The sequence below is a fragment of the Acanthopagrus latus genome, chromosome 17 (assembly GCF_904848185.1).
Source record: "Acanthopagrus latus isolate v.2019 chromosome 17, fAcaLat1.1, whole genome shotgun sequence".
Taxonomy (NCBI): Eukaryota; Metazoa; Chordata; class Actinopteri; order Spariformes; family Sparidae; genus Acanthopagrus; species Acanthopagrus latus.
This window is the reverse complement of record NC_051055.1, coordinates 18613256-18627083: the sequence shown is the minus strand read 5'-3', so window position 1 is coordinate 18627083 and position 13828 is coordinate 18613256. Positions and strand designations below refer to the sequence as shown.

Genomic DNA, 13828 nt, shown 5'->3' with positions numbered 1-13828 from the left:
AACACAACATTAATTAAATTCAGGTGATTATACAATAATGAAATCATAATTCTGAATACTTTTTCCATTTTGGCTCCTAAAGCCTCCTTAATCCTACACACTGGACCTTTAAACGATCATTCAAAAGTGTTACTGAGAACATTCAGCTACTAAATCTGGCATTTCATTTCCCTCTTCCAGTTCACTCATGTCACAGCTCCACTTTTATTCTAATCATCTGCCCCCTCATGTGGTTGCCAGTTTGTTGCACTTCCTAATGTTGCTAACACTAGCTACTGTTCATGTTGCTAGCATTAGCAGTTTTAATGATAGTTAATGTTAAAGTCCTTAATACTATCTAGCGAAGGTTAGAAATGTTAGAAACGAGCTAATGTAAAAATTGCCAGCGAGCTTTAACGTGGCTAACACCAGCTATCTGACATTACTGTTGCCAGCAACACCAAGTTACTTTAATGACACTAACTCTAGTGACCTATTTTTAGTGTCGCTAACGCTAGCTAACATTAAAGTGGCTAATGCTAGCTAGCTTACATTAGGCCAGTACAGTATGCTGGGCACATACTGTAGAACCATTATGCTAACTTGCAACTACCAAGACTAGCGGCTCACAGACCTTGTTAGAAGCTGTAAATGGCTCTTCTTACAGAGTCAGAACACTTACGCAGACAAAAACAAAAGAACTTCTATCCTGCACCTTTCTCCAACTCTATACATGTATTCAAAAAAAAAAAAAAAAAAAAAAAATGACGCATCTGCATTAAAATGTTATCTTTAAGGTAGGCCACACTTCCTGTCATATGATTAATTAGTGGAATGAAACTGATCAATATTCGTCTGATCTGTGCAAGACGTCTCTCAGGACAGGTCTCTGGCCCAAAGATCTTGGCTCTCAAAATTCAGATGTTCCAACAGAATATCCCCCACCAACAACACTCAATAGCTATTAATTCCCGGGTGCAGGTACTCGATGCAGGTCGATAAGGAACAGCTATTTTGCTGCCTGTTGGATAATTGTCTCCCAGATCTCATTAAAGTATGTTGGAGTTGGGGGGAATAAGGCAATGCAGAGGGAGAGAGAGAGGGAGGGAGAAAGAAAATAGATGTGGGTACACAAAGGGAGATTGGGAGAACAAGCGTGAAATCATCTTTATGGGATTAACCTCACTCTGCTTACTAAGAGCCTGGAGGGTAACTTTTGGCAGTCCTCGACTCTCAACTCCCACCTGCTGGTTTAGTCTCAGGTTCCGACACACACAAACACAAAGAACCCCCCCCCCAAAAAAAACCAACTAACTTTGCATCAATAAATCGGTTTATTTAAAAGAATATGTTACAATTTATTACAGTAAGCGACATAACCAAACACTTTGTCTTAAATTTTACATTTCAACATGTCAAAGAATCTGCAGGTTGTCAGTGTCCCTCCTTTTCCTTAGCGTGGCTCTCTGAAAACCAAACCATGTCAGGTGAAAAAAACTGAACAACAGATGCTGAATTTAACATCGTATCTTACTGAAATAAATAACGTTAGTGACACTTAAAAAGAGAGGGGGGAGCGCACACATGGAGGTGGGCAGATCAGATCCTTGTCAGACAATTGAACACGTCAGACATGGTCCAGTAAACAGACAAGAATCCTGGGAAATGCATTCGGCCTTCAGGGTTGCACATTCAGTCTCTCAATTCAAGGCTCAACACATTCAATTAAACCTCTTTCACCAAGGTCTTCTGAAGCTCATTCATCACCCAAAATGGCTTTTGTGAACAGCACCATTGTTAGAACAAGCACTCTTAGTAAGAGATGTCAATCGATGACTCTTTACTTGCCTGTAGTTAACAAAAAATACTGTTGATATTCTCATTACGAGCTAAAAAAGGCGCTGAGCGACAATTAAATACTATGATTTCATGATATTCATCAGCGTCATATCCTGATCACATGACCGTATCTTATTTTCTTTGTGCATCAGTTCATTATTACGTTACATGTGTTTTTGCATAAATAAGCCATATCATGACACACAGTATATTGATTTTAGATCATGATAACCAGCTGTATAACCCTGCGCTTACATGAGAGCTCATCTTGTACAAGCTAGTAGCAACTGAACATGTAATATCATATATATAATATATATTAAATGCAAGAAATAATGTCCTTCTAAAGAGTTTTTAATGCTATGAAGCTACAAAGACTTAAAGGGGCACTGTAGTTTTAGAGAAGAAATTTAAACTTAGGTTTTTATGAGGTAATAATACAAACTCAGAAATATTTATTTCCTCCATAACTGAAAAAACAAGCTGTTCTCAGAGGGAAATAAGGTCCCCAGAAACAGTTTGAAGCAAGAAAGGTGGCAGGGTCCACCACATATAAACAAACATTTAAACATTATGAAACTGTGTTTGTCCTTAGGTCAGTTTGTTTATTCAGTTTATTCAGTCATGAAAACAAGTTTAACGAGTTTATTTAGTTTGTTTAGCCATTAAAAAAAAAGTCAACGGAGTTCTTTCTTATCTGATTGAAACTTCTTCCCCAAAACTACGTAGTGCACCTTTAATGATTATGACAGTTTCAACACAAATTTGCAAAAAGCAATAATTCATATTTAATATCAGCATTTAAAGTGTCATGGTTTAATAGTGTAATCACCTGTAATTACATTATTTGATGTGTCAGTGTTTTGTTTAGTATTCACCATTACACCATCAGATAACTACTGCATGTTATGACATTATCATTACATTAATGTCGGAATGAGAACATTTACCAGCCTCATTTAGAAGGACATTAAATCAGACTGTTTATTATTACTTTACACTGCAGAGTTGCTACAGAGGCTTCAGTGAATGTGCAGTTATCTTCGTATCTATCATGTTGATGTAAGGTGCAAGCCGCCCTTTCTCGCTAAGAAATCCTCTTCCCACTTAACCTGAATCTGGAGTGCATGGGTGGTTTAACAGTAAAGCAGTGGACCCGCTACAGAGATAAATAGTGCTGCCGTTTGAATTACAGGCCTATTATAAATCCTGTGGGAGTTCTTAGAAACTAAGTAATCACTGTCCGCAAGAGAGCACTCAGGAAGAGAAGGACCCCTGCTGTCTCATAAGGGTAATGCACACTGAACATACTGTACTTCACTTGTCCGATCAGTTCTCTACAATGGCCCCAAAACATTAGCATGGAGTGTTTACGTAATACCATAAATACAGAAAGGTTTAACACATGGCTCTGCACAATGCGCTCCAATTGATGATGCAGTACATAATCATACTGTAGTCAGTCAGTAAAAGCTGAATGTAAACTAAGTGTGAGTATTACGCCCACTATCTGCTTCTTAGGTTACATTTCCCACATTTGGAGGTTGTTAATACTGTTGGATAAAGTGCAACATTAGTCGTAAGTTTAACATGTTCCTGCTCATATGTCAAATCCTCGCAGCGGTGCACACTGGATGGAAAAAACTGTCTAACAATCCTACAACGTGTCTGTATCCCTTCTCTCGTTTGCAACGTTACAATGTTAATAGATTGCTTTCGTAAAAGTAAATTTTGTGGCAAACAGATGATAATCAATGCATGTGGCCTAATTCAGCCCTCACTTACATTCTGAGGACCTCGCACTGGCTGGCCTCTTGTCTTCCGGGGGCCCCCCTTGCACGCATGGTAAACATGCACAAACACATTTGCGCGCTAATAACTGGCCAAAAAAAGAAAGAAGACACTGCTGCTCTGCTCGCTGAATCGAGAAGCTGAGTCTCTTCCTGTGATCAACTCTCAGTATCGCTGATAATGTGTTATGTGTGTTCCCGTTTTTGAGCACTTACAGCTTTCACTTTCCCTTGTTAGTCCACTGATATTTCCTTATTCACTTCAGCTTTCTGTTCCTGGCATGACTGCTTCAGTGGAGGCTCATGTACTGGTCACATTCTAAGTCCCTGCCAGTAAGAAGAAGGCTTGCATGAGTCCAGTCTATAGAGGCCTCATTTCTTTTTTGACAGAGCTCTGCTTAATGCATGATTATAAAGCACTGGATTCAAGACTTCTGGTTCATGTGTCTGTAGCTTTCTATGCGTTTGTTTATCCGATTTGTTCAGTTGCGGATGTATTGGGGGAAGCTTCTCAGGGTGTAGCTGATGGGGTGTAAATGATGACCATGTGCTTGATAGCTGAGTGTTGCTGGGGTTGGGGCTGGATGAGGGCCGAACTGAACTGAGTCGATGACGACGCTGTCCAGTTAAGAGGTAACAATCTCCCTTCCTAGATGCCTCCATCCCTTCTGTGCCTCAGCAGCTGGAAAATATTCTGCGGAAGAAATGGTAATCAAGACAAAGACGCACAAACTCAGAAACAGAAGACTGTGAAAGTCACAGAGGGCTATTACTGGATCATAGACTGACAAGAGGCAGGCAAAGCCTTACCTTGCCACACATACCATCTTTGCTGCAGTTCTTATTGTCCTTGTCAGTTGCCTCTTCTTCCACCTGTAGAAACACAAATTGCAGGCATGATGTATAAGTAAAGGGCACAAATACGTGACTTGTAATATAGTAGGTTTTTCTGTAAGCAGATGCTCTTTACCTCCTTCCTCCACTTCAGCTCACAGAAGACTCTCTCGAAGCACTCATGCATGTAATTGAACTGAACATCAGCCATGCAAACATAAAGAAAGAAAAATGACATATTTCACTTTGAAAGGATGGTTTGACATTTCACAAAAAGTGCTTTTTGGCTTTCTGGCAGAGATGGTTGATGATCTGACACCACTCTTATATCTGTACTGTAAATATGAGATTACAGCCAGCAGCCTAGCTTAATTTATTTCAGCACAAAGACTGGAAACAGCTAGTCTGGCTCTGTCATGCGGTAACAAAATACACCTACCGGCACCTCTTAACTTCACTAATTAACACATTATATCGTGTTTGTTTAATTCATTTGCAGTTTTAGGGAGACTTATGTGCCAGACTATTTCTTGGCTGGGACATTTCACCTCTTGGAGTCTCTGCTCATAGCCAGGAAACTGCACAAAGCCAAAAAGTAGTGTAGAAATAGCTTTTACACTACTCATTTTGTATGGATTAAACAAACAGGACATAACGTGTTAGTTAGTGAGCTTTAGGGGTGCTGGTAAGTATATTTTGCCAAGCAAGATCTGTTTCCTTCTGTTTCCAGTCATTGTGCTAAGCTAGGCTAAGCAGTCAGCACAAACAGCTACGGGAGCTTAAGCTGTGCTGGTAGGCTGATTTGTTTGTGCATTCTTTATGTTAAGATAAACTAGCTGTATGCATTAGCATCATATTCACTGTACACACATGAAAGTCGGTATTGACCTTCTCCCCAAACTTGCCAAAATATCTGGTGAACATATTTGAATGTAACACTTTTTATTTAAATCATGCTGGTAACATGCTGGTATCCTTAGCAAGGGTCATTTTAGTAGGGCTGGGTATTATAGAGATATTATATTGCTATCATTATATGACTATATATCGTCTGAAAGTGGATATCTTTATATCATGATATTTATAACATTAGTGTTGTCTTTTCCTGGTATTAAAGGCTTTAAAAAATGAAGCAATATAATTTACTGAACTTACAAGACTGTTTTACCTGTTCTAATACTTGTCTTTCTCTACTTATTATATCCACATTACTGATGATGATTCATCAAAAATCTCATTGTATTATGTATTATTATACTCATTGTGCAATCATGTGGATGTGATACTCACGTAGGGTGTAAAAATCTTGACCCAGCGTGGTTTCTTCTCTCCCCTTGCATATTCAAAACAAAAGGCCATGCCCTCTTCATCTGTGTCCCACCTCTGCATCTCTCCCCAGTCAAACGCAATCACCTGGTTCTGAACAAGATGGAGGATTTAGTACGCTAACTCACCATACATACAATCTTATGTTTAAACAAACGGACACGTGGTAACAAACAGGTGCCCTTGCCTCGAGTGTCCCTTCCTCAGTGCAGGCGTGCAGCTTGAAGTGGTGAATGCTGATGGCTGTGATGACGTGTCCTTTACGTCGGGAGTCACATGAACAGTGGGGGAATATGATCTCATTGTAGCCCTCGCAACCCCTCATCAAACTCAGATACTGAGAGAGAAAGAGACAAGATGAAAGATAAATAAACATAAATATAAACATATTACAATATGAAGTTTGCAACTGACTGGTGTTTTGATGAAGTGTGCACCTTGTGATGTTTTACTTCATCTAAGCTTTGTAGCCATAATGCAGAGTACAGTCAAACACTAGTTGTTCTCTGGAGCCAAACTGATCTGAAAAAATAGGGTGTGAATATTTAGATTCTGTGGCAAGTTTAAACTCTCTAAAGTGAGGGTTATTTATTTATGTTTTAAGACAGAGCTTACTTGGCACTAGCTTACTTTCCCCCTGCACATTTTTCCTGCAAGGATTTGTGTCTTTGACACCTCAGTCAAACCTACACACTCACTTAGTGAAAGGAAACTTAACAGGTGGGAGAGAGAAGAGTGATATAAGACACACTATACCACAGTGAGTAACTGTATCTGTCTCTGTCTGAGCAAGTTACTCAGGAACAGTAGTAGAGTCGCTGTGTGGTGTCTGTCCATAAGTAAGACACTGACCATGGACATTTTCTTCTGCTCTGCCAGCTTCTGCAGCTGGTAGGACTTCTGCTCTGCTTTGATGAAGCCTTTCTTCACATCATCCAAGGCCTGCAAAGATCGAGGCACCGTTAGAAAACAAACAAACAAACAAGAGAAACAGATACATACACACACAACAGAGACAGGCAGACAAATGCACATACCTGGTGAAAGAAGTAGTTGACAGCAAGCTGGTTGTCATTGAGCAGAATCTCCTCTTCTGTGGTGAAGAGCCACTTGCGCAGGGTGAGGCAGGTTCCTGGGATGGCTGAGGTATAGTTTTGTACATACAGTTTGTGGGGGAACTCGTTGGGGGCAAGCTTACGCACTGAGGAAGGAAGAGAGACCCATAAAAGAGAAAAAAGAGAAACAGGGAGTTAGGGAGGGAAGGAAGGAAGGAAGGAAGGAAGGAAGGAGAGAGTTAAATCACATTCCTATGCGGTGAGTACTTTTCTTTCCTGACCTTCTCTACATTTTTGAGCAAAATAATATTATCTTTCAGTGTGTTCAACGGAACATTTAGTGTCAAATATTTTATATACTCTGTTTGATGCTGGTAATGTGACAAACAGTCAAATCGTTAACTAAAAAGGGCTGTGAAAAGAAGTTGTGGGCGAAAAAAAAAAATCCAAACGTGGATGCTGCCATCTGCAAAAACGATATATTAGGGCTGCAGCAGTCACAGCAAGGGGAGCAGATATGTGACAGGGAAACCGAGGAACAGAGTAAGCAAGAGGAGAATGTAACTTGGTTGAAGGGAGGTGGGTGTGTGCCCTGCTATGACGACAAAAAAAATTATGATTAATTAATTTGGTGCTGACCAAAAGGCTTTTGGATGATTTTCAATGTAGAATTAGATTATTTTTCAAATCAAAATTGAAGTCGTGTACCCCCCCCAGAGGATAACTAGTCTGAATGAGAGGTAGGCCAGACATTTTTGACAGAGCAAATGAAACATACTCGCAGATTTGACTGGTTTGCAGGCTACAACAATGTGCTGCACTCCCAGTGCACAGCCACTGGGCCTGTTGGTCAGCAGTTTATTTAGATGTAAGCCCGATGTCATGTAAAAACGGCAACAGCAGCACTTAGTACACACTGGTAGCCTTTTCGGACTAAGGTACTTTCAGACAGCTATTTTGCTTGTGTTTGTATTGTGGTGGGTTTTAGCAGAATTGTTTATGTATTAATTAGACTAAAAAAGTTAAGAAACCTTGAGAAAGGAATGGACTAGTTGCTAACACATCTCCTGGCTGGCCCAGGAGGGAGGGCTAGAAGGAGAAAGTGGGATTTCTATGGCTTGATACTTTTAAAAAGTAGCTTGTTGTTGCTGGTTCCTTTGACCATTGTTCAAACACATTAAAAATCCCTTTCAATTTCACTGCGGCTTATGTCTTTGTAGTGACAACAGAGCACACACATCATGGAGAATACAGTTAGTGGTGCTGTGTGAAGTAAAGACCTACTTCAGATATTATGTTAAAAAGTATGGTTGATGAGGAATTGAAACAAAGATTAAAAAGACATTTTCAGTGCAGTAAAGGAGCATACACCCAAAGTCAGAGCTCAATTACATGCTGTTACTAACCAAAGGTGTGGTTGATGACCTCAAACAGAGCGAAGTAGCTGGCTGTTACACTGTCCATCCCTAGTTTCATAACCACAGCCTGAAAGAGAGAGGAAGAGACAGAACGAGCGAGGGTGAGGAAATGGAAAACACTGGTGGATGACTTTCCTGAGGTCATGGTTATAATGGTTAACACTTAGACCGGCCTGTGTATGTAATTACCTGGTAAACCTGGTCTGTTGTGGAGTTTTTGCGAACTCTGACAGTGAGCGTGGTTTTGTCGGGCATGGCTATTCTCAACTCCACATCTGACACGCCGTTATAGTTCTAGACCATGAGAAGAAGAGACAGGCTGTGCGGTGAGTCACAGGACCACATAGGATCACAAGAAAACAAACACGCATGTCGCTCTTTCTTTTTACCTCATCTGATTCGGACAGGAACTCCTGCATGATGTCACTTTCTCCAATTACCCGTACAGAACACACTGCAGATCAAAACAAATTTCATGAGGTCATGAGTTTCTTTATATGTAGCATGTGTAATAACAGTGGTTATGCAACGGCGTATCAACAGTGTAGTTATGGACTTTGCAGTGGAAAGTATTTTTCTTGGCCTATTACTTAACTAATAAACCCAAGCGAGAATGAAACCAATTTCTTAATTCTGGCTTTAAAAAAGTTTTACAGAAGCCCAACACCTCCGACTCTCTCTCTCCCTGACCTTTCTCCAGGTATTCTTCCAGGCCTCTGCGTCGTGCGTCCAGCTGCTGCTCTGACAGGGAAAAAGGCCATTTGCCAGGCAGCTTGGGGAATGTAAAGTTGGCAAACTCCCTCTTCAGGTTTTGGTGTAGGATCACAAACTCGCGGTAACGCTTGGAGCATAGCTGCCTGCCTGCCATGTACACATTATAAACCTGGAGGAGAGGGTGCGGGAAAAGAGAATAATGATAATAGAATGACAAGAAGTTCAATTAATAGATCTTCAAAATCAAAATCAAATTCCTGCCCCAACAAAGATCATTTGTAACACTTCCTTGGAACATTAGGCCTGAGTACAGAGTTCATGTTAAAGTTGCGGACACTGTGTATCAAAGTGATCTGTGTACACATTGATTCTCCTCTTCTCAATTAGCCATTTACAGTGTGTATTCATCCAGGTGCACCCACCACAAACTTTTCCTGGTTGAGCTCAGTGTGTTTGTAGCTCGGGACAGAGATAGGGACGGCCTGCTTGTCGGAGTAGTCGTAGCAGGACTGGGCTGAAACATCGTCTCCTGGATCCAGGCAGTCGGCCTCCTGCGGCGGTACGGACAGCACGGCCAGCACCAGTTCCCTCTCTCCGGCTCGGATCAGGTCCACCACCTGCTTGTGGGTCGCTCCCTCTACATTCACACCATTACTGTTGAAAACATGAAGGAAGGCATGCAGATGTTAGAGAGGCAACACTATTATTAGTTCACTTTTCTCAGTGCTGGTGAGTTTTTTTTTTTTTTTTAAATTTAGCAGAATTTCATCAGATAACTCTATTTAAATCAGAGTACTACTTTCTTACTTTGTGTTTAAGGCACATTTTGAGGCTTGAGCTTGTTCTGGACTAAATTACATGAGAAGGTTTTACATTTCCAGCAGCAAAAATATAAGATGAGACAATAAACGACATAAAACAATCAAATACACAAATACTACACACTGCAGCAACATGCCTGAAGACAAACTAAGAACAACAATGATACATTTGTGAGTTTGCCAAAGGAAGCATTTATTCAAGACTGTTGTATTCAGACACCTTAAATCCTCTCATCATCATTTTGCGTTGTAAGGTTATCTCAAGGGCAAAGGGTGAAACACAAAATTATGAGACAGCCCAACAAATTTAAGGACATTTTGAGATCCCTCAATAGTACATACATTCTGAATGAGATGGCGGAAGATGGATGAGGTGTTACAGATAAATGGCCTGAAATCTGGAAACAGCTCCCGTTTATGCATGGCAGAGTGACAGAGGTCTTGTCCTAAAAAACACTCATCTTCCCCCTCTGGAATGGGACCTTTGGTTTATGTCATTAGCACAGCTGAGCATGAGCAACAGTGGGTGTGTGCCCTCTGGCAGGCATGTGTCAGAGGCCTGACAGTGCTGATGACAGCGCTGTAGCAACCAGGCCTATAGTTTACTCAAAACAGCCACAGCGTCTCTTATAAAAGCTCTCAGCATCACCTCAACAGTCTGTGACACTTTTACGACAAATTACGTTATGTTATGGGTGCCAGAACGAGATTCAGTCAAATTAAATTTCATTATTCAGTGCTTTGTGTTTTTGTGCTACTGTAACAGGTTTTTCCAATTTAAACAACAGCTTGCAAACATGCATGAATGCATGACAAATGCCACTTGTTAGTCATTTGCATAACCCTGTCAAAACCCTGGAAACAACTTTAGTCACAATTTGTGTGGCATAAAATGGTTAGTCAAAAAATCTGCTCTGATCCTTTGAAACAGTGGCTTCCTCTTATATTTTGTTAAAATATATTTGTACTCTCAGATCCAACTTAATCCTTAAGTCTGCTTTTTCTACCATCTAACCCCCAAAACGAACTTTCTTCAATAACTTTCAGGGGTATAACGACATGCAAAAAGATCTGCATATGCAAATCTTAATTTTTATATGCTCTCACAAATTGACCAGAGAAGCTCAGGAATGTTTCATCATTTCTTAACGAGAACTACTGAGGCAGCCAACGTACAATCAACGCAACCGGTAGTGTTCACAGGTGGGAAACCTTTTGAATCCAGCAGTGAATCAATTATTGAATCAATAACAGTAAAAATAACAATCCATGGGGACAGTAAATGATAAATGGGAGGGGGGCAAACTTAAGAAAAAGAAGAAAGAACTGTACTCAAAATAAAGCACATAGTCAAAACAAATATATATGTAAATATCAGCCAGAACTTGTGACAGACAGCTTATCTATATATATCAGCTTATATATCAGCCATTATATGTCATTGCATGGCTTAAAATGACAGCTGACAACTAATAAATCAATGGCAAGAGATAGCTAAATATGCATGCCAGAAAAAGCAGGCCGACTGAGGCAGTCTGCACATAGCAAAGCCCAAACGAGTGTTGATGAGAAGAGGATTATGTAAGTGTAAATAGACAAAGACTGATGGAGGAGACAAATAAAACCATCTTGCAGGTGTAGTGGGCGGAGGAACACATGTCTCGCACAACACAAAATACAGACTAAGCATGCTGGTAGCTCTTTTTCATTCTAGCAGTTTATGACTATATAATAAGAAACTGATGTAGTGGCCTTTGCACTTGCACTGTCAGCAGTCAGTTGTGAACGTGATAAATAGTTGTTAAGCGACACTCTCCTGCGTGTCATTATCTTCAGCCCTTTTGTCTTTATAATTCAAGGTTATAATACATTTGTTGATATCACAGAGGTAGAGTAAGATTAAAGATTTTTTTGTGTGCAGCAACAGATACACATGCTAAAACTGCCCGAATATACATTGCACAGCTTAAACACAGAAGCGGCATTGTTCTAACATTATGTATATCATCAATCTGAAAAGAGATGTCTTGCACTAAAGATTATTCTGTATCAAAGGCTCAGAGCAGGAGTTGTTTGTGAATATGCAAAGATGTATTGATTGCATAGCAAATAGCAGAGTACCACTGCAGCTAGTACACAGGCGCTCCACTATGTGTATATTTACTTAATGTGTGCATACTGTGCCTTGGCAGCAATGCTAAAAGGCTCTGGGCACCAAAGTCAAATCTACAGCTGACAACAATAAGTACACAAAGATCTACTCATTTAGGCCTGATGTATCCCTTTATCCCAAATTAGGCTAGTAAAGCCCTAGTAAATGCTACCCACACTGTGACCGCTGAACTAGGGTAGCATGAACATGAGCACAAACAATACATTCAGCCGATAATCAAAGGACGATATTGATCAAAATATCTAACACAGAGCTGAAATAAACAAGCAAACACACATACATTCATCCACATGCTCGCACACAAACAACATAGAAATAATGAGGTCAACAAACTGCCAGGTTACTGCAGGCCATCCATTACCAAAGCAGTGTGCAACAGCCAGCCAATGAGATACTGAACTTTAGAGAGCGAAGCCAATCAGAATTGAACCGAAGGCATCCCTCCCTTTCTGCATCACCTTCCTCCACACAAACAGACACACTGAAGCGCCAGTGCTGATGCTGAGCTGTGTGCTGCGTGTTCCTCTCCATAGCAACAGAGCCTAACATCAGCTAGCAATCTCCATGCATACTAACGTGGCAGTGAGGACAACCACCTCCATCCGAAATGCAGCACGCCCATACGTGCTCGCTGAGAGTGCCATCAAAACCATTTGTCAGATTCAGAGATGCTCATGGGAATGATTTGCCTTGTTTTTAACCTTCAGGACCTGTGTCAGCACAGCAAGCTAGACTAGATGCAGCATTGCACACTGCATCTGCGGTGACATGAATGTGTACAAGGGGTGACTAGAGAATATTTGGCATGCTGTGGACGAGTGGAATAGGTTCTGTGTGACGGGAATCCCTAATGATCACTGGATCCGTCTCCTGTGACACATACACAGACCCTCCTTTCATCAGGATGAACTGCTATTCTGCCCTGCAAGACCAGTATGATGCCTGCAAACACGGGCTCCATAGTGGCCAAAACTGGTGCCCGTTAAGAGACCGTAAATGATGCTCACGGGTCCCGCTTTCCTTCATTTTGACTGACAGCCATTCTAAGGTGACTCAATCACTCATATGTTAGTCAATATATGCATTGAGTTAAGCTAAAACAGTAGCCACTTACACCTCCAGGATCCTGTCCCCCTTCGAAATACCGGCTCTGTCGGCGGCACCCCCCGGTAGGACAGCACTCACATGCTGCAGCGGAGCGTAAAGTTCCCCGTTAATGCTGCGCAGTTGCCCTCCTTCACTAACTTGTCCCCGGACATTGAACCCATAGCCCGAGTCGGACTTCACTATTCGGACTAGCCGTGGGCCCGAGGTAACGGTGGTTGCCGTCTGGCAGCTGCCGCCGGTGCCCGGTGTAACGTTACCGCTCCCGGAGCCGTTACGAGAGGAAGGGTGAGGCAACGGAGGGACCGACGAACAAATTCCTTGCTCCTCGACGTCCGCCATTTCTCTACACTATTTGTATCATCCACTCCAGGTTAGCCGGCGATAAATATCCCACAAACATTAGCTGATAGTAGCAGGCTAATCAGCTTGGCTAGCTAACTGACCGAGATTACCGGAAATAGCCGACAGTGCCCGACGACTCCCGAGTGAGCCCCGGGATGCGTTCCATGTGGGTCACCTACACTCCTAAGATAAGAAAACAAAGAAGAAGAAGAAGAAGAAGAAGAAGAAGAAGAAGAAGAAGAAGAAGAAGAAGAAGAAGAAGAAGAAGATTATTCCCGTAGTAGATCATAATTGTAAGATATAAAATAAAATACAAATCAAGATTATGAGATAAGAAATCATAATAGTAAAATAAAAAGTCGAAGATTTGGAAATAGAAAGTCAAAATCATGATATAATACATACACAATTATTAGGGGGAAAGTCAGGA

At 41.2% G+C, this 13828-nt stretch overlaps 1 protein-coding gene across 3 annotated transcripts; it reads right to left on the bottom strand.

The window, feature by feature from the left end:
• Positions 1-4058: 4058 nt before the first annotated feature.
• snx27b (sorting nexin 27b) lies at positions 4059-13579 on the bottom strand. Of its 3 annotated transcripts, none has more exons than XM_037075616.1 (13): positions 13064-13579; positions 9378-9609; positions 8932-9124; positions 8631-8695; positions 8431-8535; positions 8230-8308; positions 6806-6969; positions 6621-6710; positions 5956-6105; positions 5733-5861; positions 4579-4638; positions 4419-4481; positions 4059-4302 (listed from the first exon to the last, which is right to left on the bottom strand). In XM_037075616.1, exons 1-13 carry the CDS (start codon positions 13393-13395, stop codon positions 4258-4260), a joined length of 1707 nt encoding a protein of 568 aa, XP_036931511.1. In that variant the 5' UTR covers positions 13396-13579; the 3' UTR covers positions 4059-4257. The 3 variants fall into 3 exon arrangements, with proteins under 3 accessions (XP_036931511.1, XP_036931510.1, XP_036931512.1); XM_037075615.1 differs by having other exon boundaries at positions 4433-4481; positions 13064-13578; XM_037075617.1 differs by lacking the exon at positions 13064-13579 and adding an exon at positions 12311-12495 and having other exon boundaries at positions 4433-4481.
• Positions 13580-13828: the final 249 nt, after the last annotated feature.

Bases quoted from the DNA above. Each gene is read 5' to 3' on its own strand.
- snx27b (XM_037075615.1), bottom strand. From the start codon at position 13,395: ATGGCGGACGTCGAGGAGCAAGGAATTTGTTCGTCGGTCCCTCCGTTG. The intron at 9,610-13,063 runs GTAAGTGGCTAC...TGTTTTCAACAG, and splicing joins GGGGACAGGATCCTGGAGGT to TAATGGTGTGAATGTAGAGG. The intron at 5,862-5,955 runs GCAAGGGCACCT...CATCTTGTTCAG, and splicing joins CTGAGGAAGGGACACTCGAG to AACCAGGTGATTGCGTTTGA.